At 56.8% G+C, this 27,995-nt stretch overlaps 12 protein-coding genes across 12 annotated transcripts in view; 6 read left to right on the top strand and 6 right to left on the bottom strand.

Moving 5' to 3' along the window:
• Nucleotides 1-161: 161 nt before the first annotated feature.
• BCV69DRAFT_297178 (hypothetical protein) lies at nucleotides 162-2,306 on the top strand (the record flags this gene model as incomplete). Its single annotated transcript, XM_025494091.1, has 1 exon — nucleotides 162-2,306. The coding sequence occupies one exon, from the start codon at nucleotides 162-164 to the stop codon at nucleotides 2,304-2,306; it is 2,145 nt and encodes a 714-aa protein (XP_025350391.1).
• Nucleotides 2,307-2,522: 216 nt separating this feature from the next.
• On the bottom strand, nucleotides 2,523-6,139 carry BCV69DRAFT_280843 (FTHFS-domain-containing protein). Its single transcript, XM_025491753.1, has 2 exons — nucleotides 5,722-6,139; nucleotides 2,523-5,644 (listed from the first exon to the last, which is right to left on the bottom strand). Exons 1-2 carry the CDS (start codon nucleotides 5,808-5,810, stop codon nucleotides 2,839-2,841), a joined length of 2,895 nt encoding a protein of 964 aa, XP_025350390.1. The 5' UTR covers nucleotides 5,811-6,139; the 3' UTR covers nucleotides 2,523-2,838.
• Nucleotides 6,140-6,295: 156 nt separating this feature from the next.
• BCV69DRAFT_280842 (hypothetical protein) lies at nucleotides 6,296-9,110 on the top strand. Its single transcript, XM_025491752.1, has 3 exons — nucleotides 6,296-6,923; nucleotides 7,008-7,139; nucleotides 7,219-9,110. The coding sequence occupies exons 1-3, from the start codon at nucleotides 6,393-6,395 to the stop codon at nucleotides 8,929-8,931; spliced, it is 2,376 nt and encodes a 791-aa protein (XP_025350389.1). The 5' UTR covers nucleotides 6,296-6,392; the 3' UTR covers nucleotides 8,932-9,110.
• Nucleotides 8,612-10,852, bottom strand: BCV69DRAFT_280841 (DUF171-domain-containing protein). The gene is made up of 4 exons (XM_025491751.1): nucleotides 10,665-10,852; nucleotides 9,753-10,596; nucleotides 9,217-9,677; nucleotides 8,612-9,108 (listed from the first exon to the last, which is right to left on the bottom strand). The coding sequence occupies exons 1-4, from the start codon at nucleotides 10,725-10,727 to the stop codon at nucleotides 9,046-9,048; spliced, it is 1,431 nt and encodes a 476-aa protein (XP_025350388.1). The 5' UTR covers nucleotides 10,728-10,852; the 3' UTR covers nucleotides 8,612-9,045.
• Nucleotides 10,853-10,923: 71 nt separating this feature from the next.
• Nucleotides 10,924-11,580, top strand: BCV69DRAFT_280840 (hypothetical protein). Its single transcript, XM_025491750.1, has 2 exons — nucleotides 10,924-11,204; nucleotides 11,302-11,580. The coding sequence occupies exons 1-2, from the start codon at nucleotides 10,968-10,970 to the stop codon at nucleotides 11,398-11,400; spliced, it is 336 nt and encodes a 111-aa protein (XP_025350387.1). The 5' UTR covers nucleotides 10,924-10,967; the 3' UTR covers nucleotides 11,401-11,580.
• BCV69DRAFT_112523 (hypothetical protein) lies at nucleotides 11,428-12,655 on the bottom strand. The gene is made up of 2 exons (XM_025489098.1): nucleotides 12,003-12,655; nucleotides 11,428-11,929 (listed from the first exon to the last, which is right to left on the bottom strand). Exons 1-2 carry the CDS (start codon nucleotides 12,588-12,590, stop codon nucleotides 11,648-11,650), a joined length of 870 nt encoding a protein of 289 aa, XP_025350386.1. The 5' UTR covers nucleotides 12,591-12,655; the 3' UTR covers nucleotides 11,428-11,647.
• A 382-nt stretch (nucleotides 12,656-13,037) lies between these two features.
• On the top strand, nucleotides 13,038-17,086 carry BCV69DRAFT_275976 (hypothetical protein; the record flags this gene model as incomplete). Its single annotated transcript, XM_025491096.1, has 7 exons — nucleotides 13,038-13,118; nucleotides 13,317-13,602; nucleotides 13,689-13,807; nucleotides 13,877-14,272; nucleotides 14,344-14,449; nucleotides 14,471-15,453; nucleotides 15,527-17,086. 7 exons carry the CDS (start codon nucleotides 13,038-13,040, stop codon nucleotides 17,084-17,086), a joined length of 3,531 nt encoding a protein of 1,176 aa, XP_025350385.1.
• A 173-nt stretch (nucleotides 17,087-17,259) lies between these two features.
• On the bottom strand, nucleotides 17,260-20,073 carry BCV69DRAFT_112266 (hypothetical protein). The gene is made up of 6 exons (XM_025489096.1): nucleotides 19,416-20,073; nucleotides 19,250-19,313; nucleotides 19,017-19,171; nucleotides 18,691-18,928; nucleotides 18,455-18,620; nucleotides 17,260-18,392 (listed from the first exon to the last, which is right to left on the bottom strand). The coding sequence occupies exons 1-6, from the start codon at nucleotides 19,780-19,782 to the stop codon at nucleotides 17,433-17,435; spliced, it is 1,950 nt and encodes a 649-aa protein (XP_025350384.1). The 5' UTR covers nucleotides 19,783-20,073; the 3' UTR covers nucleotides 17,260-17,432.
• Nucleotides 20,074-22,481: 2,408 nt separating this feature from the next.
• Nucleotides 22,482-25,207, bottom strand: BCV69DRAFT_292499 (hypothetical protein; the record flags this gene model as incomplete). The annotated part of the gene is made up of 2 exons (XM_025493798.1): nucleotides 22,621-25,207; nucleotides 22,482-22,547 (listed from the first exon to the last, which is right to left on the bottom strand). Exons 1-2 carry the CDS (start codon nucleotides 25,024-25,026, stop codon nucleotides 22,482-22,484), a joined length of 2,472 nt encoding a protein of 823 aa, XP_025350383.1. The 5' UTR covers nucleotides 25,027-25,207.
• A 124-nt stretch (nucleotides 25,208-25,331) lies between these two features.
• Nucleotides 25,332-26,711, top strand: BCV69DRAFT_280834 (hypothetical protein). The gene has a single exon (XM_025491749.1). It carries the CDS (start codon nucleotides 25,442-25,444, stop codon nucleotides 26,471-26,473), a length of 1,032 nt encoding a protein of 343 aa, XP_025350382.1. The 5' UTR covers nucleotides 25,332-25,441; the 3' UTR covers nucleotides 26,474-26,711.
• Nucleotides 26,368-27,418, bottom strand: BCV69DRAFT_280832 (Profilin/allergen). The gene is made up of 2 exons (XM_025491748.1): nucleotides 27,091-27,418; nucleotides 26,368-26,821 (listed from the first exon to the last, which is right to left on the bottom strand). Exons 1-2 carry the CDS (start codon nucleotides 27,337-27,339, stop codon nucleotides 26,690-26,692), a joined length of 381 nt encoding a protein of 126 aa, XP_025350381.1. The 5' UTR covers nucleotides 27,340-27,418; the 3' UTR covers nucleotides 26,368-26,689.
• A 225-nt stretch (nucleotides 27,419-27,643) lies between these two features.
• The window catches only part of BCV69DRAFT_280831 (Triosephosphate isomerase), a 1,434-nt gene continuing 1,082 nt past the window's right edge, over nucleotides 27,644-27,995 (top strand). The window contains exons 1-2 of the mRNA XM_025491747.1: nucleotides 27,644-27,739; nucleotides 27,828-27,916. Of these exons, the coding sequence (XP_025350380.1) occupies nucleotides 27,714-27,739; nucleotides 27,828-27,916 (115 nt within the window). The 5' untranslated portion in view covers nucleotides 27,644-27,713. The remainder of the gene's footprint in view (nucleotides 27,740-27,827; nucleotides 27,917-27,995) is intronic.

The raw sequence follows: 27,995 nt of genomic DNA, 5'->3' as shown, positions 1-27,995 counted from the left end.
ACTCGTCCCTACTCTAGCTCCCACAAGCACGACCTCTCCACCACTTTACCAATACATCACTGTCCCCACCAGCCTGCTTGCCCCGACCCGCTCAGAAAGGCGCTGCCACCCACACTCGTTCACCATTCCCTTGCTCTAGTATCACTCACCAGCACCCGCACATGGCTACGCCTCTGCTACCTCCTGCTCCTCAGACCCCACTGAAATCAACGCGGACAAGGAGCCGACTGAGGTCAAATACCTTCTCGCTATCCTCCCCTCCCTCCTACTCAGGTCGAACCTTCTTCGGTAGCTCGCCAGCCTCGGTCAAGACCCATCACCGGGGCGGCTCATCGGCGCTGCTCATACCCGATGGCAGCTTTGCTCCTACTTCACCAACGACCGGAAAGACGAGAGCTGCCTCGCCTTCTTCAGCTCGAGGTCACTCATCCCGCCCGTCCATCGGCACGCCCTTTGCCCCTGCTCCGCGACAGCTCAATGCACCTCGATCTGCTCCTCCCCTTCCACCTCTGATGCCAGTGCCGCTCTGCACACCTCCGCTGCCGTCTCCTTCAGCCACTTCCACAGTCTTTGGGTATCCCTTTCCAGAGCAGCCCAAGCTACCTGCGAGTTCAAGCGCCACCGCCAACAGCGCCACCACTGCCACTCCACCAAGACATCAACGACCTGCACCTCTACGACGACGAAGCAGCAGCTCGGGATCATTTCGCTCTGCTCTAGCCGTAGAGTTCGACAATGCCATCCGAAAGAGGGACGAAGAGTCGGCGAGCTCCTCCTTCAGCCTGCAGAATCGCCAGCTCTGGGCTGATACTCTTTTCCTCAGACTCTGTAGTAGACCCTCCCGACCTACTACAAGCGTGATGGCTCAGACCGGTCCTGCTTCATTTGTTCTTCCTGCTGCTTCTTCAGCGGCACCAGCGGTCATGTCCCCACCTCCTTCAGACCGCAATCCAAAGGAGATGTACCGCAAGCGAGAGGGCAGCTCGAGCCTAGGTCGGTTCAAGAAGCCGAATGCTCTCGGTCATCGAAGCTCAAAGATCGCCTCTGTAGACGTCACTCGCGGCGTCGACGCTAGCGCCAACAGCCTACCGCTGCAAGAAGGCTCTCCGAAGAGCACTCGATTACACCGTCGAAGGCCCTCGATGCCCAATGTGCCTTCGCCGTCCCACGTCAAGCGTGAGTCTTGCGGTGTGACTACGAAGAGTATGCCTGTGCCTAGGCTGCCGGAGTGGGCTTGCGTAGAGCGCGCTGCAAGAAAGAGCGAAGAGACGTCGAGATCATCGAAAGAGGGTATTGCGAATAGTCGAGCTCTTGCGTCCCCTGACAGCCCGTCTGATGCCAAAGCCGATCCCGGATGCCGACCGCTGAGGGCATCCGTCAAACTTGGAGAGCTGAGACTAACACCGCTCTCGAGTGCGCAACCCTCGAGCGTGTCATCAGGCGATTCTTCTATTCCACCCAGTCCTCTGACTCCTGCAAGCATCTCCCCAATGGTCGTCACCGAGCCCACTCTACAGACGAAGCCCGTTGCTCCGTTCGAGCCTTCCCCAAGCACAGTCTCAGACTCTCCTGGGCGTACCAGAGTCGAGCAGCGCGCCTCTCTACCCGAGCGAGGACCTCGACGCTCCCGCGCTCATACCATGGGCAGCCCCTCCCACTCGGAAGAGGTAGCAACGCTGTCGAAGAGTCTCGGAGGGCGATCTGGCCTCCTCCCAGCGCTAATGCCGGTGCTCTTCTCTCCACCCTCAAGAGCCGGCAGGGTAAGATCGACGACTACGACTACGACGCAATCGAAGATGGACGAAGTGCTGCCCTTTGTAGAAGCTACGCAAGAGAGTCTTCTTTTGGACGTCTTGACGGCTGGTAGTGCGTACAAGTCTTTGCCGCCTTCGCCTACATCACCGCTGTCGCCGACTGGGTCTCACAAGGATGCAGGAGACGAAGTCACAGTGGAGAAACGAATCAATAGCGCAAGATTCGGAAGTGATGCAAAGCAAGGCGGGAGCGCCTATGCTGAAGCGCCTCATCATGCCTCGTACATCGCGCAAGATCAATCAGGACCGTCCAAGTCTCACAAGTTCAAATCGGCTTCGCTCTCCTGCAAGAGAAGCTCGCAAGCCCCCTCGCCCGCACCACTAGGCAAAGCTCCTCCTCCTCCTCCTCCTCCTCCCCGCTACCGAGCATCTACAGGCAAGCGCTCCATCTCTTCTCGCGAGGGAGATACCTCTTCTGAAGAACATGGAGGAGGAGAGGATCCGATGAGGAAGACGCCACGTCGCTTCGGAGACTCGCCTAGGAGGGAGTAGCATGGACAGTGGGCGGGAGAAGAGAGATAGATGGGAGAGAGACGGCAGTTCGACTTGCTCTAGGAGCGTGTGAATGACTGGTACTGGCAGTGGTCGAGATGCTGCTACTGCTGCCAGCTCCGAGGCTCTCCATGCACCTAGCTAGCTAGGGAGCGCTGCTCCTTCTACGTCTCCAAGCATCAACATCCCATTTCCTTCCTTTGTGATCACTTTCATACTCATGTTGAATGCATTTCATTGCAAAAAAAAAGTGTGTTTCAGGTGTAAGGCTCTACACGGGAGTCAGTAGTGGTAGTCGGAGCGAAAGTACATGTTTGTTTGTTTCTTTGTCACTGGAATTTTGTTGAGAAAGGGCAGAAGAGGAGCACGGAGCGATTGACTTGGGAATCGGGGCAGAGAGTCAGGGGGCAAAGGGAGGGGAGGGGGAATTAAGAAAGTCATGTTGAAATGGTGAAGGATGGGATTCGGAAGGAGGTAACGAGTCTTGAGAAAGGCTAAGGGAGGCAGATGCGAGCAGGGCATCGACAATGCTCTATGAGAGACCAACGACGTTTCCATCCTCATCAATGTCATGCTCGAAGAATCCGGGACGTGTTCCCAGTCCTGGCATCGTCGAGATGGTCCCCACTTGCGGGTAGATGAATCCTGCACCAGCGCTCAGCCGTGCCTCTCGAATGGGCACGGTGAAGCCCGTGGGTGCACCCTTGAGTGCCGGGTCATGGCTGAGGGACAGGGGAGTCTTGGCCATGCAGATGGGCAGGTGACCAAAGCCCTGGCGAGTGTACGTCTCGAGTTGCTTCTGCGCTGCGGGCTCGAAGGAAACATCGGCAGCGCCGTACATCTCCTTGGCAATGATGTTGATCTTCTCCACCAGGGGGAGGTTGACGTCGTAGAGGAACTTGAAGTTCGACTCAGAGCCCTCTAGCTGACGGATCACAGCCTGGGCCAGGTCAGTGGCACCGGCTCCTCCAAGGGCCCAGTGGTTGGCAGGGACAGCCTCGTCGGCTCCATACTCTAGCGCAATCTTGCGCACCAACTCCATCTCCGCATCTGTGTCGGTGGTGAATTTGTTGATGGCTACGATGACCTTCAGGCCGAACTTCTTGGCATTGCTGATGTGCTTGACCAGATTCGATCTGGCTCCGGCTTCGAGAATCTCAAGGTTCTCCTGCGAATACGTCTCGTGAAGAGGCTTGCCCGGGGTGACTTCAGGTCCACCTCCGTGAGTCTTCAGCGCTCGCACAGTGGCGACCAGGACCACGGCGTCGGGCTTGAGACCACTCTCGCGGCACTTGATGTTGCAGAACTTCTCCATACCAATGTCGGCACCGAATCCAGCTTCGGTGATGACGTACCCTACTTGCTCGTCTGATTCGCCCTCCTCGAGACCAGCCAGCTTCAGAGCAATCCGGTCTGCCAGAATGGAAGAGTTGCCGTGGGCAATGTTGGCGAAAGGACCAGCGTGGACAAAGACGGGGGTGCCTTCGATAGTCTGCATTAAGTTGGGCTTGATAGCATCCTTCATCAGGACAGCCAGCGCTCCACCAACGCCGAGATCATCGGCAGTGACGGGGTCGCCGGCCCTGCTGGTTCCAACGACCATCCTTCCAAGTCGCTCCCTCATGTCCTTGAGGTCCTTGGCCAAGGCCAGGACAGCCATGCACTCCGATGCAACGGCGATGTCAAACGCAGTCTTCCTGCTGAGACCCTTCTCGGTAGGGGCCTGGCCGATGGTGATCTCTCGCAGGTATCGATCATTGGTGTCTGTCACACGATTCCAAGTGACTGTCTCAGGGTCGATGTCCAGACGTGCGAACTTGGACTTCTCCTCGTCGGTGAGGTCGTCAGGGTTCGTCTTGTCGATGCCCAGCTTCTTGAGACGTCGGAACATGACGGGGGCAAAGGTACGGACCCCCTTCTTCTTGGGGCACAGGCGGTCGAACAGAGGCCCATCCTTCTGCGTAGCTTCGTGGAACATGCGGGCATCTAGAGCAGCAGCGAGCAAGTTGTTGGCAGCCTGCACGGCGTGGTTGTCACCAGTCAAGTGCAAGTTGAACTCCTCCATCGGGATGACTTGAGAGTAACCGCCTCCTGCAGCTCCTCCCTTGATACCGAAAGTGGGTCCTTGCGAAGGCTGACGCACGTTAGCAAAGCAGGGCTTGTTCAGATGTGCGCCCAGGGCCTGAGCGAGACCAATCGTAGTGGTAGACTTGCCCTCTCCCAGAGGAGTAGGCGTGATACCAGCAACGACGATATACTTTCCGTCCCGTCGGTGAGCCAGACGCTTGAGCACGTCAAGCGAGACCTTAGCCTTGACATCTCCGTACGGCTCCAGCTCAGAGGGTACCAGACCGATCTCCTTAGCAAGCAGTGAGATTGGCTTGGGCTTCTGGCTTCGAGCGACGATAATGTCGGCAGGGACCTTCTCCAGAGGCTTAATGGGGTTGATGGAGGCGACTCCCCTGCCCTTTCCGCCTTTGCGAGCAGCCAATGCGCTCTCAGCTCCGCGCAGAACATTCTCCATGAGCATAGCGACCGTCATTGGTCCCACACCACCGGGAACAGGGGTGATAGCAGATGCCACCTTGGAGGCGGACTCGGGGTCGACGTCTCCCACCAGTCGCTGACCGGACTTCTTCGACGCGTCAGCGATGTAGTTGGTGCCGACGTCGATGACGATGACGCCAGGCTTAAGCCACTCTCCCTTGACAAAGTGAGCTTTGCCCATTGCAGCCACGACAATGTCAGCGTCCTTGAGATGAGAGGGCAGATCTTTGGTGCGAGAGTGGACCTGAGTGACAGTGCAGTTCTTGGATCGCAGCAGGGACATGACGGGATTTCCGACGATGTCGCTACGTCCGATGACAGTTGCGCGGAGGCCAGAGAGGTCATTTAGACCCGCCTCCTCAAGAAGCCTGATACAGCCGGCAGGGGTGCAGGGGAAGAACAGGGGGTTGCAGGCCTTGGAAGAGAGGTGGCCAATGTTGAGGGCGTGGAAGCCGTCGACGTCCTTTGCTGGGCTGACGGCCTCTGTTACCCTTCGTTCGGCATCATTGTCGATGTGGTCGCCGAGAGGGAGCTGGACCAAGACACCGTCCACAGCTGGGTCCTCGTTGAGGTCCGAGACCCTCTTGACGATGTCAATCTCTGAGGCGCCAGCTGGGAGATGAGTGTGGGTAAACTTCATACCACACTCCTCGGCAGCCAATCGCTTCATGCGAATGTAGGTAGACGAGGCAGAGTCTTCGCCAACCTGTACGATGACCAGGTGAGGCTGGAAGGAAGGGTTCGTCTTCTTGAGTTCGGCGATGCGGTCTGCCACAGAAGCGCGAACAGACCTGGGATGAGTACGGGGAGAGGGACGAGCTCGCTGTCAGCGGAGGAGACCATAGGCGCAGTTGCCAAGCCAACTCACTTTGCCAATGCGGTACCATCGATGATCTTGGCCTGACCCGGGGCGGCCTGCTTCCCGGGGAGACTGTCAGCGGCAGCAGCAGCGGACATTCTAGATGAAGTGGATAGATATCGAGGAATAGGGTGGAAGGGAGCACGGTGTAGCGGCTGGAGCCTTTGCAGAGGACTGTGGGCTGTGGTGGGTGTTGCGATTGCTGAGGAGAGTAGGCGCAAGGATAGACGACTGGCTCTGTTGCGAAGATGGAAATGTGCGACTGTATTGGTCGTGGGCTTCAGTGGCATCGCCAAGCGACACAGCCAAAGGTGATGAGGAGGACGAGGTGGAGGGAGAGGGGTGAGACGATACTGTCACAGGTTCGTGGTATAGAAGCAGCGGCAATAGCAGCAGCAGACGACGACGACGACGTTGGCGTGAGAAGGAGCGGAGGAAGCAAGCGGCGGGCGGCTCGTGCTCCTCACACGCCGGGGCAAAAGGCAAAGGCACACTTCAATCTCCGCCTCGCCTCTCTCTGCCTGGGAGGAAGAAGTCGGGAAGCACCAGGCGGGGCGAGGCGCAGGCAGGACCCACCCACGCTGGGCATCTCATACCAACCACCATCGACTTGCTGCTGATCGACGCCGCCTTGCCTTCCGAGTCCTCACCCTACTCCCCCCTTCCTCCCACCAGGTGACATGGCCTCGTCTTCGGCTCACTCCGTCGTACGCGCAGCCATCCAGCGGCGCCTACTCACCACCGCCCAGCAGCAACAGCGTCACACCCTCCTCCGCTCTCCGCCTTCCCTCCTCGTACGACATGCCACGACTTCCAGCACAGGCGGAATGCCGCAACCCACACCGGTACAGAACGTTCCTTCGGCCAGTCCACTGAGCGCGGCTCCCCAAGCAGCTCTGCCCAAGAGCTCACCCGTAGTCCCTGCTGTCTCGCCTCCCACACCGCAAGTAGTACCCTCACCACATCGTCCCAAGCCCTCTGGCTCCGGCTTCTTCGGCAAGGTGGTCTCCTATTCCCTCTTCCTCTTTGGCGGCACATTCCTCGTCACCTACTACCTCGACTCCCGGTCTGCCATCCACAGATGGGTCGCCATGCCCTTCTTGCACTCCTTTGTCGATGCAGAGGAGGGACAGAAGCTGGCAATTCAGCTCCTCAAGAGCGGACTTGCGCCCAAGGACTACACCGGAGATGAAGATTCGCTAGCAACAGAGGTCAGCAGTCGGGTCCCTCTACCCAGATTGAGAGCTCGTCCACCCTGCTGACGTGTCTCTCATTGTCTGCCCTCCCCTACACAGCTCTTTGGACAGCCTCTGGTCAACCCCATCGGTCTCGCAGCAGGATTTGACAAGCAAGCAGAGGCAATTGATGGACTCTTTGATCTGGGCTTCGGAATCGTCGAGGTCGGAAGCGTTACCCCCGAGCCACAGGTGAGTCGTCGAAGAGGACAAAGTGGGGGTTGCGATTGCGATACTGACCTCGGTTACCTCGCGGTCTGCCCTCACCCAGCCTGGAAATCCCAAGCCTCGCTACTTCCGCCTGCCCTCTCAATCAGCTAGCATCAACCGATACGGCTTCAACTCTGATGGACACAAGGTCGTCCTTGGCCGACTGCTCGCACGAGTGAGGGACCACCTGATCCTTCACCCCGAGCTCATCCCGGCCGAGTTCCTCCCAGACCTTCGTAGCCCAGATGTTGACCCACGACTGACGAGACATGAGGCCGTTCACCAGGCCGCAACAAAGGTAGCGCAGGATCCTGCCCTAGTCGCTCGCCTCCTGGACCACATCGAATTGCCCCGTTCACTGCGACCAGGACACATGCTGTCAATCAACCTGGGCAAGAACAAGACGTCTGCTGAGTCTGACGCCTCCGACTTCGTGAAGGGGGTGGAACGCTTCGGCCCGCTGGCCGACATGCTCGTCATCAACGTCTCCTCGCCTAACACGCCTGGTCTGAGGGATCTACAGAAGCGAGACGCACTCAAGAGGTTGCTCAAGGAGGTGGTGAAAGCCAGAAATGAGCTGCCACATCGTCAGACCAAGGACGGAGCAAAGGGCAAACAAGTGCCACTGGTCGTCAAGATCTCCCCCGATCTCTCCGAGGGCGAGCTGGACTCAGTGGCCTCCACCGTCCTCTCGTCGGGTATCGATGGAGTGATCATCTCCAACACTACCGTTCAGCGGCCCGCCTCGCTAGCCGCTACCCTGCCGCAAGGAGAGCTGGCTACTCTTCAGGAGACTGGTGGTCTCTCGGGTCCTCCTTTGAGGCCAATTGCACGCAAGGCGCTGCAGAGGATCGCAGGAAAGCTGAGGAGCGGCGGAGTGGAGGTAATTGCGGCTGGTGGAATCTCGACGCCTGAGGATGTGCTGCAAGCGAGCCGGGATGGAGCCAGCGCTATTCAAGTCTACACCGCCTTTGGATGGCAGGGCGTAGGCATGATCTCGAGGTGGAAGGAGGAGTTGAGGTCGCTTCTGGCATCGCCATCCAGCCCGACGTCCTTCTTGGATGGAGCAAAGGGCGTTGAGAAGGACGGAGGTAAGAGCACGACCTGGAAGCTGCTAGCGAGGGATGTCAAGACTTCACTGGCTGCTGCCGAGGAGGAGAGGAAAAAGGCCGACGCACGTGCCTTCAGTCAGAGTGGAAGCGAAGTCAAGAAGGAGCTGGAGCAGCTCAAGCAGTCCCTGGGCGGCAGTCGCAGCGAGAGCAGTGAGAAGGCCGCTCCTTCTTCTGCCCCTGTCACCGGTGCTGGCGTTGGACTCGGTGACGTCTGGTTCCCAGATGAGAAGGACGAGAGTTACAATTCGCTGTTGAGCTCAACGCGCAAAGCGCTAGGCCTCGATGAGCCTTCCCGCGCTGCTTCATCATCGTCTTCATCGTCCTCGCCGAAGTCCGACGATACTCTTTCGGAGCGAATCTCAAGCATCAGGCAACAATCTTCTCAAATCAACCCCCTCGACGCCACTCCCGCACCCCCCGTATCCGTCCTCCAAGGTTCCGAGGGCACTTCAAATCCCACAGAGACGCGCGGCAGGCAAGAGGAGAAGAGCGTCGTCTTTGTCAATGAGGGCGGGAAGCCACTGCAGGTCACTGTCCAGCCTATCAAAGGAGCTGCTCCTGGCAGCTCGAAGTCAACTGGAGAAAAGGCGAAGGGGGCAGTGGAGAACAAGGTCGAAGAGTGGAAGCAGTGGGCTGGTGTGGATAAGGGGAGGAGAGTCTGAGAGCCAGGACGGAAGAATCTCTGTCCGGCAAAAGGGAGGAGAGCATAGAATAGCAAAAGCTGGCATACACGTATAACATTGGGCAGACGCGACTTCGAAGTGTCCTCGATCTGTTCAACGTCTGCCCAGCTGCTCGAAGGTCGTCTTGAGTCTAGCGAGCGTGATAGTAATAGCTTCCTACGACAGGGAAAAGGGGCAGAGCGACTTTCACGATCAGCTTCTTCTTCTTTCTTCGCTCGCTCGGCAGCTTCCGTGGAAGTCAGTCCAGTCAATAGCTCTACTCACCTCAGTGCGAACTGTCCGACTACCCTGACCCTCAACCGCATCCACCCAGTAATCACACAGCTCTCTTGCGTCCTCCAATCCCAGAGGAATGCCCTCGTCGCGCTCGATTGCCACCTCCAAGCCCGAGAGACCGCCAAAGAGGAGTAGGGCGTGTGTGAAACCCTCAGCTGGTAAAGGGTTGACTTCGCTCTCACTGGCGCCGAGACCGGTACTGGACGGTTTGGAAGAAGGGACAGAGCTGCCCGTCTGTGTTGCGTAGAGGAGATCAGTGAGCGAGTCGCCCCGCTCGGCGGTACCGATTACCAGGTCGTACTCTGCTGGTTGATCTGAGTCCGCAGAGGCAGAGGGAGAGGAGAAGGGGCAGGAAGTGAAGACTTGTGAGAGAGAGGAGGCTAGACGAACAGAGTAGCCCCAATAGAGGCCGGAGTTTTGCACTGGGGTACGCGGGGAGACAAGAGTGCCTAGGGGAAAGGGGAAAGGGTGAGGTGGATCAGAATGCGATGCCGGGGTCTTTGGATGTACCCTCGTGTACTCACCCAACCCTCTCCCGCTCTTGGGCATCTCCACCGTCACCCGCGCACCACTAGGCGGTAGTACCGCCTTTGCACCGCCGGCAACCCGACACTGCATCGCCTCCCTCGAGCCAACATTGACCCACACGGTATTCCCGCTGTCATTGACTCTGTGAGAAGTATAGTGAGGCTCCTCGACGACGATTCCCTCTCTGTAAGGAGACTCTTCTTCGAAGCGTAAGTGGTGCGGGCAGTCCAGAGGTGGGAGTAGACCGGCAAGACGCAGATTAGGGTGCATGGGAAAGAGCTGCTTGCGGAGGTACTGGGGCGTCTCGAGGTACTGGAGGATCATTGCGGTGAAGGAGTCTGGGTCGAATACCTCCCGATCGCCTCCCCCTCCTCCGCTATAAGATCCTTGTGCTTCGTACAATGGCCCAGATTGTTGGTCGAGGCCTTCATTGAAGACGATGATCTCATCGACGTTGAACACGGCGCATATCCGAGCAATGGACCCTACCAGCCGGGTCTTGAGCTCCATCGTTTGCGCATTCAACACGATGCTTGACGGGAGAGCCACAGAGAGTGTGTACTTGCGCGGTCCATAGATGGACGGTCTAGGTAGGACTGAGGGCTTGTGAGGGTTGGACGAGAGGATGGCGGGGGCTACGGGGGCAGGAATTGCGGGAGTCTTGTTCGGTTTGAGGGAGGACGAGCCTACTGATACTTGCTGTGGTACCGGTTCAGGCTTCGACGCTGGAGCAGATGGGCCTGCTTCTGCCTCGTCTCCTTGCTTCGCTACCTGCTCCTGCTCGCCGTCGCTCCCATCTGCCGCATGGCCGTCGGCCTTGGCCTTTGACTTTCTCGCCCGCTGCACAGGAAGGTGGATGGTGAGCCCGCTATTGCCGCCTGGGCGCTTGGCACGACGCCCCTACTCACCTTTCTCGGTCGTTTCCTCGATCCTGAGCTAGACTCCCCTGTTACTGTAGCTGGCTCTGGCATCGTCACTGAGTCACTTGTGCCTTGAGCTGACTATAGTACAATGCAAGTAGGACTGAGGAGCCAGAATTTTGAGAATCGGAAGATGTCAATCCTGCGAGATTCTCTTTCCGCATCCTCGTCTCTCCACTCCGCCAATCCCACCCACCATCCCATTCTACCACAGCAGCCCAATCACGACTCTTCTGCTTGGACCCGACTTCGCCGTCAATCTGTCGGTCTCACCCGTCAATCTCTTTCCCAATGGCTCCCTCAACACAATCCGAAATCATCCAAGAGTGGGCAGATTACATTCCCACGCCTGGCGTACCCTCCCCTGCAGGCCCTTACACTTTTGAGAGGGGAAGGATGGAAAAGGCAATCAGAAAGGTCTGCATTGAGATGCCTGAGGAGGCTGCTCAGAACAGGAAGAAGAATGCGAGCGCTGCTGGAAGTGCGGGAGGGGTTAAAAAGGTCAAGAAGGAGGATGTGGACTTTTTGGTAAGTGCGAGGACGTGGGCGAGCGCTGCTGAGAGCATCGGACGGAGGTGACTGATTGCAATGTCGATTGATTTGATCTGCTTTCTTCATCCGGTAGTACAAGGAGCTGCTTCTCTCGCGGACACAGGCTGAAAGCGCTCTGCAAGAAGCCAATGGTGACCTGAGTGCAGCCATCAAGAAGATTGTGGTGTCGTAGAAACCCGTCTCAAGACCAGTTCATTTCGTTAACTGTCGAGCAGACACAGGGGCATCAAGAGAGGAAGCGACAGAAGGAGAAAGACTATGGAGATAGTTGTACAACAGCTCAGTATTCCATCTAGACAATCTTGAGGCCTTGTTATATTACATATGAATCGAGTGACAGGTATGATGTAGCTTCGAGAGCTTGGGTGCCCGCCTTGCCCGCTCTTTCATTGCCCTTGGCAATTCCTCCCTTTGCATGGCTAAGCAGTCCCTTGCGTCCCTCTCGCCCAAAAGTGCGTCTTGCCGTCGTTGCCAATGAGGAAGAGGACAGCTTTGCCATTGCCAGTGGCCGGTGTGAGAACGTCACCCTCAGCGCCCTCCAGAGGATGCACGGCAATCTCGCCGGTACAGTCACGCGCTCGACCCGAGGAGAGCTCTTTGACCTCGATCCAGAGGGACGAGGAGCGAAATAAGCGGGCAAAGAGCTGGGTGGAGAGGGAGTCGGCCCGCGAGTGCTGCAGTGTAATGAGCGAGGCAGAATGCTGCGACGAAGATTGCAGAGGAATTCATCAGCTGTGTTACGCCTACGCAATCCTCTGGTCTACATATACTCACGTTCGAACAGAGAGTTCTAAGAGCGACCGCCCAGCGACCAGCGGATCTGGCAGCAGCATTTACTTCGTGCATAGAGGGAAGTGAGGGAAGCGTCCAAGCGAGGGAGGAGATATCATCCACGATGACGACTGCCTTAGGCGAGCTCGATGCCGCGTGAGCTCCGTTCGCTACAGTAGATACTCGAGGCGGCGCTAGCTGAGTCACACGTTCAAGCTGCTGCTTCAGGGTTGAGTATAGACGTTTCAAGGGGCTGTCCCCACTGAATTCCTCATCTTCTTGACACACCACCTCTGTGGCATCGATGTATGTAAACAGGCCCTTTGACATCATCATTTGCAGATTGAGACCCACTTTCCTACATATCGAGGACCAGTGTGGTAGACCCTGACCATCGCAGCCCAGCCATATCACTGGCGTTGGAGCAGCTGTGGACTCAAGAAGCGCAGAGCGAGCAAAGTGAACTAAGAGGACAGCAGCCGGACAGGCGAGGGTATCGGTGACCAGGACTTGAGTGCCCGTTGGCGGCAAGAGAGGAGCGCTCGATGAAGACGGAAATGACAGCAGAGAGGTGAGAGGGGTAGGAGCCATTGCTAGATCAGGGACGAGCTCCTGTGAGAAGCACCATGCGGGTAGGACCCAGGCGAGAAGTCGTAGTACACTTCTCTCACTCTCTTTCCGCTCTTTCCGTTCCGATGTGCGCGCATTCTACTGTCTCTGGGCGGAGTCAGGCTGGTCGGAGCATGTGCCCCTCCTTGACCACCTCGACGACCCGAGTGAGTAGTAGCCCTACCGTACATTCGCCTTCTCCATCGATCTTTCTCGCAAGCCTCCTTGGCTAGTACGATTGCGAATCGCCTCCTCTGTACCCCCTTCCTCCTTCATCGACATCTGCAAGGGCGCCCCTGATCTACGCGGTGCGGCGTCCTGACGTAGCATACGCGCTTCCCCGTGCCCAGGCGGGCCTAAGCCCAAGCTCTAAGCTGACAGCTCTGCCTTGCTCGAGAGCGTTGCTGGATCACTTCACTGGGAAGCACGATGTCCAAGAGCAAACCCTTGGCCAATGCCGCTAGTTCATCAACCTTGACTACCGATGGCGAGGGAGAAGGGGACCACTCGGTGAGTATCTCGCGGAAGCCATGTCAGCTCATCTACCTGGCCCATCCCCTCGCGTCGCGAGCTACCCTGTTCCGTCTCGGCAGCCCCGGAATGGGCGCAGACGGTGACGATGACCCACAAGCTTGATGGGATAGCATACATGACATGCTTGACGCTGTACTTACGCCACTGTTCACCACCGTACTCCCCATCCAGCAGGTCTTTGCTTCCTCGTCGGCCTCTTCCAGTGTTGCACGACCTGCAAAGCGGCCAAAGAGGGACCATACGCACGGCCCCTCTTCGTCCACTTCCTTCGCGTCGTCTCCCGTCCCTCTCAGCACACCTCAGCCTTCTAGACCTTCCAAGACAAAGACTCCTAAGCAGAATCGTAGCATCATCAAAAAAGCAGCGCCTCCTAGTAATCAATGCGCCTTTTGTGGTTATCAGAAGAACAAGGCTGGCCAAGATGAGCTACTAATAAGCTGTCATGTCTGTGGGAGCAGTGGTGAGTTGATTCGGCCAGTTTGAGCAGACGAGCGATCGTCGCTGATCACGACCGTTCCTTTGTCTCCTTGCGTCACCGACATTTAGGTCATCCCACTTGTATGCGATGGGGCAGAAACCCTCGCAAGATTGCCGTGGCTCAGAACTACCCTTGGTCGTGCCTAGAATGCAAAGAGTGCGAAATTTGTGGGACAAAGGGCGACGATGTGAGTAGAGGCCGGAGAGCATCGAAGCCAGAATCGAGTCGTCAACTGATTTGCCCCCGGTCTCACCAGGATGCTATTATGTTCTGCGATCGTTGCGACCGAGGGTGGCATCTGTACTGCCTCTCGCCGCCTCTGAAAGAGCCTCCGAAGGGACAGTGGTACTGTCCGACGTGCCAGGAACTTGGCGAGCACGTCAAGAAGGTCTCCCATCGCCCCAAACCTCTACCCAACGGTCTTGTAGGCGCTCGTTCTTCGTCGTTCTCATCTCCCTTGGCCTCGAGCTACGGAGTCTGGGAGAGAGGCGCTAGAGCAGTCAGTCCTAATACCCCAGAGAAGTATCCTGGTCGGATGGAGGCGAGTACGCCGCTACCTCCCGAGGAAGATGATGGGGGCCCACAGACCATCGGAGAGGCCAGGAAGGGCATCAGGGCCAGGAAGCCAACGAACAAGAATAAGAGCTACGAGGTGAGTAAAGAGGCAGGCTGAGGCCCACTTTGGCCCGTATTCTGACAGTCCAAGATCGCCTGCCCTCACAGATCGCAAGCCCATCGGATGACCAGTCCCCGGCATCTTCAAGTTCAGCTAGGAAAGGAAAGGAGAAAGCTTTAGAGCGATCGACGCCCCTGCTGAAGCTCAAGCTAGGTACTCTCAATGGTACGCCAGACCATTCCAGGCGCGTTTCGTCATCCTCGGCTTCTCAGCTACCAGCCAGGAAGCGGGCAGCTGCAGGATCGATGGCTATCTCGAATTTCTACGACGACGATTCTGACTCGGAGCCGTGGGATCGGCCGGATCAAGAAGAGGGGCCAGACGAGGACGATCAGGAGATTGTGTCTGCACAAAGAAAGCATCGTGGCAAGCGAGTTCAAGTCAGCGAGACGCCCGAGGAGAACGACGCTGACTCAACGGCAGACGAGGAAGCAGAAGAGACCGACGTCGATCGCTTCGGCGGCATTCTTACTGCGACGGAAGCTGACACAGGCCGAACAAGGCCTCAAGCAGATGACAAGGCGAGGTTCGAGAGGAGCAAATTGAGTGCTGAGACGAAGTTGGGCAGCGCTGTAGCGGCACTTCCAGGAACATCGCGAGGTCGACCGATTAAGCGGCCCGGAGAAAATTCTGCATCGTCTGGCTTGGCTCATCAGTCCTCTGCAGCTGGGTACTTCACCGGATCGTCTTGGGCAGGGACCGGCGCGGCAGACGGAGCGAGTCGGACACCTCGCATGGTTCCGGCCAGACGTCCTCTTCATGAGCAAGTCGAAGGCGGTACCTCCTCCAATCTAGGAGAGACAGGAGGCTCGGCTACTCCGATGGGCTCGTCTCAAATGTCCGTGCCATCGACGCCCGTTGCAGAAGACCTTGCCGTAGCAGCTTCGGCAGCCGAGACCGGAACTGCAACTCCTATCCGCATGATCCGCTTCGCGACTTTCGACCTCGATGTCTGGTATCAAGCTCCATACCCCGAAGAATACTCCCTTGTTCCAGACGGGAGGCTGTGGCTCTGCGAATACTGCTTGAAGTACATGAAGAGTAGGTTCATGGCGACTCGACACCGGATCAAGTGTAAGGTCCGACATCCGCCAGGTGATGAGATCTATCGAGATGGCAATATCAGTATCTTCGAGGTCGACGGAAGGAAGAGCAAGGTGAGCAGCAGAAGGCGAGTGAGCATGCGTATTGGGCTTTACTGACCGAGACGTAACGGTGACTTTCCCGTAGATCTATTGTCAGAACCTTTGCCTCCTCGCCAAAATGTTTCTTGATCACAAGACCCTCTACTACGATGTTGAACCTTTCCTCTTCTACATCGTGGCTGAAATGGACGATCTGGGTGCTCACTTCGTGGGCTACTTTTCCAAAGAGAAAAGGAGCCACATGGGCTACAATCTGTCTTGCATCATGACCCTGCCCATTCGCCAACGAAGGGGCTGGGGCAACTTCATCATCGACTTCAGCTACCTCCTGTCGAAGAAAGAGGGAACACTAGGCTCGCCCGAAAAGCCTCTGTCCGATCTCGGTCTTCTGTCATACCGTAATTACTGGACTCTGGCAGTGTTCCAGTACCTCCGCACCGCTCCGGACACTGTGACCATCGAAGACATCTGTGCTGGCACGGCGATGACTCCGGAAGATATTCACTATGTTCTCAAAGAGCAGGATATGATCATTGTCTACGATGGAGCATCTGGGTCACGGGCTCCCGCGACGCTCAAGTACAAGTCGCGAGACGGCCAGGTCAATAGCGACACAACGTCTCCGCCCTTGAGCTCGGCCTCTGCCACAGCGACACAACGTCAGGGCAGACGGGGCAGACCACGAGGTGGTGGGTCTAATAGTAGGGCTGCCGCGGCTCGCAAGGGCAAGGAGAACGCCAATGCTGTTCCGACTGATTATCAGATCCACTTCGATCGAGACTACATCGTGGCGCACCTGAAGAACTATGATTCAAAGGGCTACGTCAAGGTCAAGCCGGAAAAGCTTCGCTGGACCCCCTTCCTCATGACTCGAGGTGGCGCTGCTGCTGCTTTGAGCCTCTCGATGTCAGCAACAGCTCCGTCGGCAGACGCCAATGCTCAAGTAGCCTTCCAATCAGCGGGATCTCCGACCTTTGTCGAGGCGACTGACAAAGCGATTGCCGCGGCCGCTCCGATGTCCCCGACCACGAACGGAGAAGTTGCCAATGCAGCTACTGCCAGTCCCACAGAAGCCGGCCTTGCGAGATCGGCGAAAGACGCAAAAGCAGCAGCAAGGAGGCTTGATCAGGCTGTCGAGGTTACAGAAGAGACACTGGGACGCGCCCAGAGTGGTGGCGAGACTCTGGCCAATGGGCATTACCGGGAGGGAGATCCCCCTTCTCAGAATATCTTGCTGCAGGAAGCAGGCCAGCCAGACGTCATCCTCCCCGCCTCGGCCACGAAAGCTGAATCCCCGAGGCGTACACCGGAAGACTACTTGGACAGCGGATACTCGCCTGTACGTCCTACCTCACCTCTAACCTCAGGGCCAACCACGCCTACTAGACGCTCAAATCGACCAATGGTGGCCGCAGGCGTCTCACCAGGCAGGGAGATCACGTCGGACAAGAACTTGAAGCGGATCACGACTCTAGGACGTGGCGAGACAGTAGTCGAGGTGGTCATCGGGGATGGGTCCGATGATGATGCCGATGCCGAGGGAGAAGAGGACGAGGATGCAGAAGGGGAAGGGAACTCTGTGTATGTAGATGATGATGACGACGCTGATGGTGAGGACGACCCGGACGTTGATGGGCAGCTGTGATCGTATATCGTAGAAAAGTCGGAATCTCTTCGCCTTCTCTGTCAATTGTACAAATGTACCCTACCATCCACGCCGCACTTTCCGACGAGTTTCGATTGCAGCGTGAGAACAAAGCATTCATCCGACGTGTCTGCTGTTTGTGCCTGACCTGCGATTGAGCTTGCAAGCCATAGCAAATTTGATTAGGGGTGGCCGAACCCAAGTGGGTCAAGCAGTATATAGGGTAACATGATGATACATACCAGTGGGGATACGACCCTCTCCATCTCCATCTCCATCTCGATCCTCACGATCCTCTACCTCTTCTCTCTCTCCCTCTCCGCCGCTCCTCTTATCCTTCCCTCCGTCATTGGCGATACCCTTGTTCCCAGGGCCATCGCTCCCCCGCCTGACGTCCACCATGGCCTCTCCGTAGTCCCTCCTCGGCCGAGCCCTCCATTGAAGGAGCCCCGCTGCCGACATCACCTGCACCTGTTCCTGGCCCTGCACCTGCAGAAGGAGGACGTCTCTCCCTACTTGATGGACGCGGTCCAGGATCACCAGTCACGTTGAGGACGTGCTGGATAGAGGGGAGACGCAGGCGGTTGGAAGGGTAGTCTTCTTGACTGACAGTGGCACTGGCACTAGCACTGCTGCTACTGGCACTGCTGCTGCTATTGCTGGCGGTAGGTATGGGTGGAGGCCCCATGATGATATCTTGATCGTATGGATCGTGTGACTGTCGCTGCTGCTGGAATTGATGCTGGTACTGATGTTGATGTTGATGTTGATGGGACTGAGGCTGGGGGTATTGCTGTTGAGGCTGATGGTATTGTTGATAGGAAGATTGCTGGGGAAGCTGACTGTGATACCGAGGCTGATGCGGTTGCAGGTGCTGCTGCTGCTGCTGCTGTTGAGGCTGATAGAGTGAAGGTAGAGCTGGAGGTCCCATCGCGGGTAAGCGCATACTGGATGTACGAGGTAAGCTCTGCAAAGGTGGCAACTGTGCTGATAATCGAGAGGGATGATACTGCTCCTCACTTCCACTCAAGCGAAGCGGTGGAAGATAGGTACCAGGCTGCTCCCATGGTCTGATCGGATCTGATCTAGCGGAAGACGCTGGTAGACGAGGTAGGCTTGCTGCTGAACGCAAGACATGAGGGGTAGGCTCCGGAGGAAGAGGGCTAGACCGCCCTGGAGCTGAGGCTCTTGAGATGATACCTGGCCGTGGACTGCTTCTGCTTGAGCTATGCTGAGGGGAGCTACTTCCTGAGATATCGGCGGGAGAGCGATTGAAGGTTCTCAACGACTCGTGTCGATTGAGAGCCTGGATGGAAGACACGAAATGTCAGCATGTGTACGAAGAGCTATATACGACTGTCTGCTCACCTCGATCTCTGCCGTTCGCGGCCTCTCTGTTGGATACGGTTCGAGGGGATGTGCCCTACTCGTGCCGGCCCACTCGGTACTGGAAGGTCCGGGAGACTCTACGCGTCGTTTTGTGCTGGCTGCTGAAGCCTTCTTCTTCGACTTGCTTTGGGACGTTGGGGCCTCTCTGAAAGATGAGAGAAGAGTATTAGCTAGATGTTGAATAGATCTCACTAAGAGGCCATACTCGTACTCACTCCTTCGAGGACTTCGTCAACCTCAGCTTGAGACCTCTACGAACGATGGCTTGCATTAGATCTGAAGATGGGCTGAGTCCAGGATAGCTGCTCTTGTCACCGACTACAACGAAGCGTTCTGTGTAGACGCAGCCTAGGTTGATGAAAGTCATGCCCGATCGGTCAACGAGGTCAAGCCGGATTCGAAAGTCACCTGCTGGGCGAACGCATAGCTCAGAGAAGATGAAGAGACTTTGCTCTGTTGAGTGGGTAGGAGGAATGCAATGTTGACAACAAGTCAGAGGTAGGTTACCAGGCTGATTCGTCCCGACTGTAGAGTTGCGTACCTGTGCGAGAAAATATCGGCGCAATGAAAGCACTCTGGTCGACATCGCCATGGAGAGGACGAAGACCTGCTGTGGTTGTGCCAATGACCCTTTCGGGTGACATGCCATCGACTAACGTAGCTCGCAATGCGAGCTCCAAAATGCCAAATAATGATCTGTTGGAAATGGAAGGATGTTGCGGGAAAGCTTGTTAGCAATGTGGAAGGCTTGTGTGTCGTTCCGTTGGTACTCACGCTCCGGCCTGGGTATGTGCAATGAGCTCGCAAATTATCGGTGGATCGAGGGGAGGGATTCGGGCTGTGGGAGGGGAGACCGCAGGGCATGTAAAGGGGTTGATATGCATCATACGTAAACGACCATGCGCTTTCTGCTCGGTGGTGAGGCTCTCTGCAGACTTACAACTCTTGGCTGACGACCTCTCGTCGCCTAGTGCCAGGCCTACACGGGCGTGTTGTTGAACCTTTAATGTGAATTGATGCTGTGCTTTGTTTTCTCTTTCGCTTTTGAGGAGAGAAGATTGTGCCAGGCTGGGTATTTCATCTAATGTGATGGAGCTCGGGAAAGCTTCTTGACTTGCTATCTCTGAAGCACTGGATGAGGGTATCATGTAGGCAGGCGAGCCACGAGATTGGCTTGAAGAGGTCGCTGATGCGGCCTGTGAAGCAGGTAGCGTCGAGTCCACAAGTATTCGCGGTGGTGTGGTTGTAGAAGACCCGACTGCAATAGGCTTCGCCTTGTCTTGGCTTCGGTCCTGGTGAGGCTCCATTGCTGTTGTCAAGCCCAATTACGCGAGTCCAAGAGGCCTCTCTTACGAGGAGCGCCTGGTCGCCGCGAGAAGGCGGGAGGGAGCGGGGGATACCTTTACAGCTTCCCCCTCGGCGTATAACAGCCGAGTTAGTCCCTGTGAATGTGAAAGCAAGGGTTATTCCACTAGGTCCGCCATCGAAGCGTCTTGCGAGATCGAGTGTAGCAAGGGAAAGATGCAGCGTACAAACTACTAGCCCAGCTAGGCACAAGTATAGCGTGAATCGAGGTAGAGGGGGATGTTTCGCGAGGCACAGGTGCGGCAGAAAGCTTAGACACCGGCTAAATAAGATGGAGAAGGTTCAGGTGCTCTGTGAGGGAGGGGCGAGCAGCGCAACGAAGGAGCAGGGAGAGAGAGAGAGAGCGTGCAAGGGAGTTTGGGACCGAAGATGGGCGAATACAGAGAAGAAGGAGTGGAAAGGATAGAGAGCAAGCGGGGTGACTCAATCCCTATGCCTTTACCCTGTCGGTCCGACAAGAGTCCCAAGACGTCAGGCCACTTCCCTTCCCAAGCTTACGGACCTGTCTAAACCCCTCCCGGGAGATGCAAGCGAACTTCATCCGAGTCTTGTCCGGCTGCAGTCCGATGTATATGCGGCGGCGGAGTGCCCTGAGCGGGACAGATTGCCAGGTTGCAACGCAGACAGTCCTCCAGAGCTGCCGTGCGTCGATAAGTGTGGGAATCAAGACTGAGGGACTGCACTCGAGCTCCGCTAGCCAGGCGTGGGGAGGAGGGAGGGGGGCGTTTACGTCCGAGAGGCACTTCCAGGGGCCCTGGCTGAAGTGGTGGCGACAGATTCGAGGCCACCTAAGTGGAACTTGGGTGTCTAGCAAACGGCGGGCAGCCCACGGCGGCACTGCCCACTCAGCCCAAGGTCCGACAGACCGCATAGCTTGGCTGAGCCCAAGCCGGGAGGTCGAAATCGGGGAGGGGGCATGGGCGGAGGAAGAAGGATTGGGCGGAGGAGGCAGAGTGCTAGGGACGCAACAGGCTGAGATGCAAACATTGGTCGTCTCGACATACCCGCCTACCCCGCGGGACTAGACCTGTCTGAATGGACTGATTATCAGGCTGATACTGTAGAATGGATGCGCCTTCCCCATCTTGCCCCTACGTCACATTTCCTCAGGTGCTCCCGAAGATGCCCTGGCACCTCCTCGCTAGTCATCGTACCTGCTTTGTTGGCGGAGGTAAAAGGCCACGCGACGAGGGAGCCGAGGCAGGGCGTCTGATTCCCGACGCACCATGCTTCTCTTGTCCCGCCCATGCGATGAAGGCCTCAGAACCAGAACCCTGTGTGAAGCGTACGTCGTCTACCTGGATCGTTCTGCAAGCGGAGTGCAATCGGCGGCAAGTCTGAGCCGATACGTGTTCAAGCGCCGCTTAGAATGACTTGGCCGCTCAGGTTTGCCCTTCAGCTCCGTCCGTACGAGAATGGGCCATGCAACGGATGATGATGCTGGGGCGATTACAAAAAGGCCCTGGCTTCCGCCATAAGCTATGCAGTGACGCATCTCGCAACCTCCGAGGGGGGAGGTGCCCGAGATCGATCCGTGACAGGTGGAGTCGTCTTACCACTCTAAGCGAAGGTTGCGGGCTCCTTTCCCACCTTCAAGCCGAGGGCGCTGAAGCTTTCGGCGCTGTCCGTCTCTTAGGGTCTGAGTGATAAGAGTGCTTACGGCCAGACCTTGCTATTGACCCCACGCACCCGGAGACAGGATTAGCAGCCAAAGCTGCATGCTGCAAGCAAGGAGAGGAGGATCAAGACGAAGCAAAGCGTGAGCTTGCTTCTTTACCTCCGCGGAGCGTACATCAATGTGGTCTTCACGTCATTCTTGCTGTCCTCTGGTACCCTGTACCTCCTGGTTCCCGTTGGTTGGAATATCATCCTCCGTCGTTTGCTGCCAAATCACCGCACTCGGCATTTGGACCAATCGCGCTTCGCCGGCTGCTTCGAAATTTTTCCCACGCAGCCACGCTGGGGACACTCGGTTGCCGCACGCCGTGGGCCCAGTCATTCCACGAGGCTTTCAGTCAGCAGGGGGGCTTCCCAGGCAACAAGCGAGCATTGGAGCTCATGGTGCTGTGAAAAGCACACCTCCGTCTGCTCATAGAGTCAATTGAGGTTTGTCCATCGTGCGGGTGATTACAGACGTCGCTCGCCGCCAAGCACCGAGCAGTCCTGCGTCACCACTTCCTCGGAAACTGGGTGTTCCTCTGCGAGGCCTGGACAAAGTCCAAAACACGTGGCGTTTGAGACCTGACCAAAACTTGCTGCGCACCCAGACCGAGGTATGATCTCGTAAGCTCAACAGCGCTCTGGAAAGCTCTGGGAGCAAGGCGAGGCGCACAATGCGGGGTCGGCAGCCCGAGATGGCAGGCATCAAGTCGCGGCGGAGCTGTGCGGAGGTACGGGTCCTCAATTGACGCATGACAGAAGGCTCACGTGGCGAATACAGCCGAATTCATGGGAATGGCAAATGTGCTCCAATAGATGTGCCGGGGGACGAGCGACAAAGCACAACGTATGTCACGGTCGTCAGTACGCCGAAATCCCTCAAAATGGGCCGATCGGAGCCTACTCAATAGCCGCACACTCTGGTCAGGCGATTGCTCAGTCCCGGACAGGGGACGTCATGATGGCTCAAAGCAGCGCAAGATCAGTGCTGGTTGCTCTCTGGCTCTGTTCTGGTAGGGCCGTCAATTGGGATGTCGGCCGTTGAAGACTATGCAAAATAGGGTATATACAGTACATGCAGTGATGTCGGGGACTTCTCAAAACCAAGACTACGGACGAACGACAGGCACTTCCAGATGCGCTTTGCCCTCTCCCGACTTGCCCTCTCTCTTGGGCTGGGAAGTAATCGACGTGGGTAGCGTTGCCAAGACGTCTTTCATTTGCTCTGCATACGTCTTCTGGAATGCCTCCTGGGCTGCCAGGAAAGCCACTTCGTGTCTCTCTTGCACATACGCGCGGTGATCTGCCGAGAGAGAATCGTACACGGCTGAATCAATTGTGATGGAGGGGGTCATCCACACCGAGTCTGGCACCACGCCTGTGGAGCCGTCCTGCGAGGAGCGACTTCGAGCTGACGGACTCTTGCTGACTGGGATGGAGCGGTGTTGGGGGCTTTCACCCCTTGCCGGTAGTAGGCTCGGAAGGCTTGACATTGTCGAAGAGCGAGGCATGCGACCATTGCTCAAAGGACCGCGAGACGATGCACTAGAGCTTGCCGGCGCTTCGTTAGCACCAGCCTTCTCCAGGGGCGTAGCCCAACCAGATGTTGACGGAAGCGTCGGAGTCCTCGGTGCTGAGGATCCGCCTGATTGCTGTGGGACCTCCTCGTCATGCAACCAAGGCCTTCGGGGTGTCTGGATCGCATCCACATCCTCTTGATCGCCGCCAAGTCGAGCGAGAGCGTCAAGCAGAGTACGAGTCGGGATTCCGCCACTGCCGACCGCTCTTTGACCGAACGAGGACAGGGCATTAGCAGCGTCCCAAGCACGACCGCGGACCAGCATACTGTGCCTCGCTGACGAAGGCGCAGGCATATCATTGCCCATGCTACTAGGGCTCTGCTCGAATCTTTCGGAAAAGCGTCTCGTGTTCTTAGCCGGCGGACTCGGCGGCACAGGTCTGGGGATCGCCTCGATGGTCGGTAGAGCTCCTCCATCGAACGACGCCTGCCTGCTCCGGTACGACCGCGCAGAGCCTTTAGTTGGTACCGGTGGCGGTGAAAGAATAGGCTCATCATCGCCCGTTCTACCTGGCTCGGCACTGAAGTAGCTGCCACTCGAGGCGATCCTCGATCTCTGCCCATCTGCTCGTCCTTCGAAGTGCCTCAGCAAAGGCGTAGCCCTTCCCCCTCGCGCCGCGGTTGCTTCCAGAGCAGCAAGCTGTTCCGAAGGTGTGAGGCCTTCGCCGTTTTGCAGCGATGTCGCAAATAGGACCGGACTGGTAGGTCCAGGCCCAGACGGCGATACACCAATATTGCTCATGTCCAACGTATTGCCTACGGATTCGGAGCGAACGCGCGTGTTTCTGAATTTGGCCACAGAGATGGATGAGCTATGAGCGCCGGTCAGGGAATACAGATTGCGGGAAGATGTAGAGGGCGAGAGAGTGGGCGAGCCTGGCGTGCGCCTAAGCGGCATCTCAGCTGGCGTAGTTGGGGCTGAAGGATCTTGCGTTGACGGTGAAGGAGCTCTATGAGTCGCAAGTTCTTCGCTCGGAGATGCTACAGCTAATGCCTGAGATTTGAGTGCAGCCCTATCAGTTTCCAAAGTTGCAGAGCTACCAAGACTGACCTTGCGCATAGAACGTAGAGCAAAAGATTGCTTTGGGTCTGCAGCAGAGGGAGCAGTTGCGATCTCGATTGATTCCTGAGGGCGAACTTGCTCAGAATCTCGGCTGCCACTGCTTGGCGCGGCTTCGCCTACTCCATTGAGCCTTCGCCCAATGGCATTAGCTAAGGACCGCCGTGTGCGACCTACCGGGGGCGGATGTGATACCTTGGCAGAAGCGCTGCTTGTGGAGTTCGTCATATCGCTTGCTTCCGGCTCATCACCAACAGTTACGTCGGTCCGATAGGCATCTGCCGACGATTCTGCCTCTCGTGGGCGACTGTCCGTTCCGACTGCTGGTGCCTGTGCTAGACCTTGCGCCGGCAATGGCAGTGGCAATGCTGTCGTCGTCAGGTCTGGCGATTCGACAATCTCAAAGGGAGAAGAGACTGACCCCCTATCGTCTGCGCTGGCTCTTTGAGCGTCAAAATAGTCGGAATGCGGACGCTCGAGTCGGACGCTATGTACCTCGAAGGAAGACTGGCGAGCTTTTTGGTTCTGGCCTCCCTTGAATGAGCTGAGTATACCGCCAGATCTGCTCCCTCTGGGCCTGCTTCTGTCATTAGACGAGATGGAATCCTTGCTCTGACTACTGCTAGGAGTCATCGCCGCCCCCACCCCTGCCGCTTCGGAAGGGACGCGGATTGAACCATTTCTCGAGCTTTGGGAAGTGCTAGAGGACGATGTGCGCATTCGGCTTCCAATTTGAGCCAAAGAAGGCCTCGAGGGCTTTGGAGTGACGACGTCACCTTGTCCTAGACTAGTGCTTCTCTGACCACGTACGCGTGAGTCTTCCGCCTTTGAGACGTTGCCGGAGGACTTGCTCGTACTGCCCTTGGAGCTGCTGAAGATGGGCGCCATGGCTAGCGAAGCACGCCAATATCAAGCAGGTGGCGAGACCTTCGGGCTGGGCGTGTGAAGTTTATGTACCTCTTCAGAGGCTGCGACGGAGAGATTGTATCATGGGGAATGAAGGATAGTAAGCAATGGGAAGGGATGAGTAGCCGTGGGATCAGCTGAGCCAAGGCGGTGTAACTGTAGAGGCAAGAGATTGAGTGAGCGGCGGCGAAGTGCCAAATTGCTCCACCTGTGACTTTGGGCCAGACTCGAAAGCGGAAAGGGGACTTCTGCGCCCTCGGCTGCATGGAGACGCTTTGCTGTTTCACCATAGACTAAGACTACACATTCACCATCCCTCGTCTGACACAAACCCTTGCGAATGGTATACCTTGAACTCGATCCATCTTGGCGGGCTTCCCGCTAGCATATACCCCGCATGCCTTCACAGATACAAAGCACGAGGGCCGACTCCCCAGACTCCTTTGGCTCTCGTGCAGGCTCCGGTCCACTCAATGGCCTCACATCCTCTTACCCTCTTCCCGACGGGTCCTTCTGCTTCCTTTCCTCCACGTATCGATCACCTATTCCGCTGCCTTCGAGCTCTCCTCCAGAAACTCGTGCTAGAAGCGCCGCTTCGTCAAGTGCTTCGACTGGATATGGCTCATGGCAGCTGAGGGCCGCTCGTATAGTAGGGGCGCATACAGCCTGGTTCGAAGGCAAGTGGGAGGGGTTAGTGCTGAAAGACCTCTCGCTCAAGAACAATTGTACAACCTGGTCTGCTTTTGAAGAAAAGGTCTTGCAGTTCTGGAGGAGCAGTGAGATCAGCTTTGGCGCCTCGAAGCAGCAGACGCCCGAGACCTGCAGCGTCCTCTACGTCATGGTGGGTGTCGATCCCGATTCTTGGATCCGCCTCAAATTGTCCAGCATTGCGGCACAAGACGCTCTTCTGCTGTCGACCTCACTGTGTATGGAGCTATCACGGACGTGTGACTTGCTACGCTCACATCTAGATACCAAGCAGGCGCAACTTGACCACTCGCGGAGTCTAGCTGGAGTCGCTCCTCCGCCCCCGTCACAAGTCAGCTCGTCACTCGTGAACCCAGGTAGAATTAAGAGGAAGCACATCGACGATGGTGGCTTTGAAGATGATGATGATGATGCGGCTGAACTGGAGCCAACGCAGCCAGAGGAACACTCCAAGAATGTAGCCAAAGCTGTGATGATAGCCCAGGCAGGGGCTGAGGAAGAGGACGATGTTCTTTCGCCTATAGCCGCTCGAGAAGGGGCTGCTGCCGCCGCCACCAAGGACGTGACTTCAAACGGTAACGTCGCATCTGCAGTACCAGCCGCAGAAGGGGGAGAGAAGGTTCAAGAGGAAGCCCCTGGCTCGGATGCGGATGACAGTGATGATTCTGAGACACAGGAAGATCTGCTGAGCACAGTCGTCCGTAAGAGGCACAAGACCTGATATCGCATCAAGCGTCACTCCATCCTGTTGTATGATACCCGCATTCCCAACCACTATACCATGAACGTCGCTGTAACGCACGCCAGCTTCCACGACCCCCATTTGACATCTCACTCTTTTGGTCAATTGCAGGCGAAAAGAGAGGCTTCGATGTGAAGCGACATGATCTTGTCGGATTCTGATGCCATGCTCTATCCCTCTAGCTATACTACTTGCTCAGTATCCAACACCCAAGAGGTAATCTGCCAAATTCTCCACCACCTTTGTCGCTTCACCGGGCAGAATGGGCGAGGAGTATTGGCCTACCAGGACTGCTTGGTTGGTCTTGACGAGGACGACGCCGTCGGCCTGTGAGTGAGTGAGTGGAGATAGGGGAAGGTAGATGATAAAGAAGAGAGGCAGAGAGTGGGCAGAGATGGTGAGAGTCAGTAGCTTGCCGGCGTTTGATCGTGGCTGATCGAAGAGAGCCATGGGAAGGTCTCAAGAGGAGCTGCGTTGTGAATCGCAGCCGACCGAGGCATTTGGTCCCTCCCCTTCGGTACATGGCTTGATGCTGTACCCAGCCCTCGCCAGGCCTCACTGCTCTCGGTCGCAGCCCGCAAGCAAAGGATACTCACACCAGCCTTTCCATAGATGCTCCTATCATTTGCCTGCAGACAAAAGTACTTCTTTCCCGCCACGTGCAGTCCTCCACTCTGAAGTGGCAAAGGGTCATCGAATCCCTTTGTGAGTGAGGCCTGCTCCTGAGGTGATACGGTGAATCCGGGAGAAGAAGCCCATACGCCTCCCTTTAGACCGAGGATGGCGGCTTGTGTGATGGACTTTGTGCCCAGGAGCTGGTTGTCGATGTATCCCTGCCAAGACATGTTGGTGGTGGTGGGTGTGGGGTAATGATGAGAGTGAGAGTGTCCGTCTACTGTTGATGAATGACGACGATGCTGCTGTGTATGGACGATGATGGTTAGAAAGGGGGAAGAGAGGAGAGCAACAGTTGCCATCCATGGCCCACGCACGCACACACACGCACGGCCAAGGCCCAGTTGTTCTCTGTGCCTCCACCGCGCTCAGCCCCGGAGACAAGGCAGGCAGAGCTGGGCCTTGGCTCTGGCTGTGATTATCAGCGGAGAGTAGAAGGTCCATCCTTCGCATCCCTCCCTCGACCCAACAATTCTACCATCGTTATCCATACCATCACAACACTACACGGCACTCTCTTACCCTCACACAATTCTCAACCATCATGTCTGCTGACCGAAAGTTCTTTGTGTGAGTGCTTGGCGGGGGGGAGACTCATCTCATTACTCCCTCGTTCTTCCTTCCTGACTCTTTTCCCTCCCTTCCACTTCCTCTTCAGTGGTGGAAATTGGAAGATGAACGGTACCATCGAGTCCGGCAAGAAGCTCGTAGAGACCATCAAGAGCGCCAAGCTCGACTCCAACGTTGGTGAGTAGAGATGTCAGGTAATGCAGCAACCAGCTCCGCTTGTCGATCTCCCAGCATCTTCCTGACATGCTGTGACGCA

This window comes from Pseudomicrostroma glucosiphilum (assembly GCF_003144135.1).
Source record: "Pseudomicrostroma glucosiphilum strain MCA 4718 unplaced genomic scaffold BCV69scaffold_2, whole genome shotgun sequence".
NCBI lineage: Eukaryota > Fungi > Basidiomycota > Exobasidiomycetes > Microstromatales > Microstromataceae > Microstroma > Microstroma glucosiphilum.
Note: the sequence above shows the minus strand (reverse complement) of the source record. Positions and strands in the feature narration are given on the sequence as shown.

What these genes read in the sequence shown, in the direction of transcription:
- BCV69DRAFT_280834 (XM_025491749.1), top strand. Translation starts at nt 25,442, where the DNA reads ATGCCTTCACAGATACAAAGCACGAGGGCCGACTCCCCAGACTCCTTT.
- BCV69DRAFT_112523 (XM_025489098.1), bottom strand. Translation starts at nt 12,590, where the DNA reads ATGGCTCCTACCCCTCTCACCTCTCTGCTGTCATTTCCGTCTTCATCG. An exon ending in TTAGAACTCTCTGTTCGAAC is followed by an intron (nt 11,930 to 12,002) that starts GTGAGTATATGT and finishes TCTTCGTCGCAG; the next exon opens with CATTCTGCCTCGCTCATTAC.
- BCV69DRAFT_280832 (XM_025491748.1), bottom strand. Translation starts at nt 27,339, where the DNA reads ATGTCTTGGCAGGGATACATCGACAACCAGCTCCTGGGCACAAAGTCC. An exon ending in GCATCTATGGAAAGGCTGGT is followed by an intron (nt 26,822 to 27,090) that starts GTGAGTATCCTT and finishes ACTCACTCACAG; the next exon opens with GCCGACGGCGTCGTCCTCGT.
- BCV69DRAFT_112266 (XM_025489096.1), bottom strand. Translation starts at nt 19,782, where the DNA reads ATGGAGCCTCACCAGGACCGAAGCCAAGACAAGGCGAAGCCTATTGCA. An exon ending in GCACATACCCAGGCCGGAGC is followed by an intron (nt 19,172 to 19,249) that starts GTGAGTACCAAC and finishes CATTTCCAACAG; the next exon opens with ATCATTATTTGGCATTTTGG. An exon ending in GCCGATATTTTCTCGCACAG is followed by an intron (nt 18,929 to 19,016) that starts GTACGCAACTCT and finishes CCCACTCAACAG; the next exon opens with AGCAAAGTCTCTTCATCTTC.
- BCV69DRAFT_280842 (XM_025491752.1), top strand. Translation starts at nt 6,393, where the DNA reads ATGGCCTCGTCTTCGGCTCACTCCGTCGTACGCGCAGCCATCCAGCGG. An exon ending in AAGATTCGCTAGCAACAGAG is followed by an intron (nt 6,924 to 7,007) that starts GTCAGCAGTCGG and finishes TCCCCTACACAG; the next exon opens with CTCTTTGGACAGCCTCTGGT. An exon ending in GCGTTACCCCCGAGCCACAG is followed by an intron (nt 7,140 to 7,218) that starts GTGAGTCGTCGA and finishes GCCCTCACCCAG; the next exon opens with CCTGGAAATCCCAAGCCTCG.
- BCV69DRAFT_280841 (XM_025491751.1), bottom strand. Translation starts at nt 10,727, where the DNA reads ATGCCAGAGCCAGCTACAGTAACAGGGGAGTCTAGCTCAGGATCGAGG. An exon ending in CAAGAGCGGGAGAGGGTTGG is followed by an intron (nt 9,678 to 9,752) that starts GTGAGTACACGA and finishes CCTTTCCCCTAG; the next exon opens with GCACTCTTGTCTCCCCGCGT. An exon ending in GTCGGACAGTTCGCACTGAG is followed by an intron (nt 9,109 to 9,216) that starts GTGAGTAGAGCT and finishes TCCCTGTCGTAG; the next exon opens with GAAGCTATTACTATCACGCT.
- BCV69DRAFT_280843 (XM_025491753.1), bottom strand. Translation starts at nt 5,810, where the DNA reads ATGTCCGCTGCTGCTGCCGCTGACAGTCTCCCCGGGAAGCAGGCCGCC. An exon ending in GATGGTACCGCATTGGCAAA is followed by an intron (nt 5,645 to 5,721) that starts GTGAGTTGGCTT and finishes TACTCATCCCAG; the next exon opens with GTCTGTTCGCGCTTCTGTGG.
- BCV69DRAFT_280840 (XM_025491750.1), top strand. Translation starts at nt 10,968, where the DNA reads ATGGCTCCCTCAACACAATCCGAAATCATCCAAGAGTGGGCAGATTAC. An exon ending in AGGAGGATGTGGACTTTTTG is followed by an intron (nt 11,205 to 11,301) that starts GTAAGTGCGAGG and finishes TTCATCCGGTAG; the next exon opens with TACAAGGAGCTGCTTCTCTC.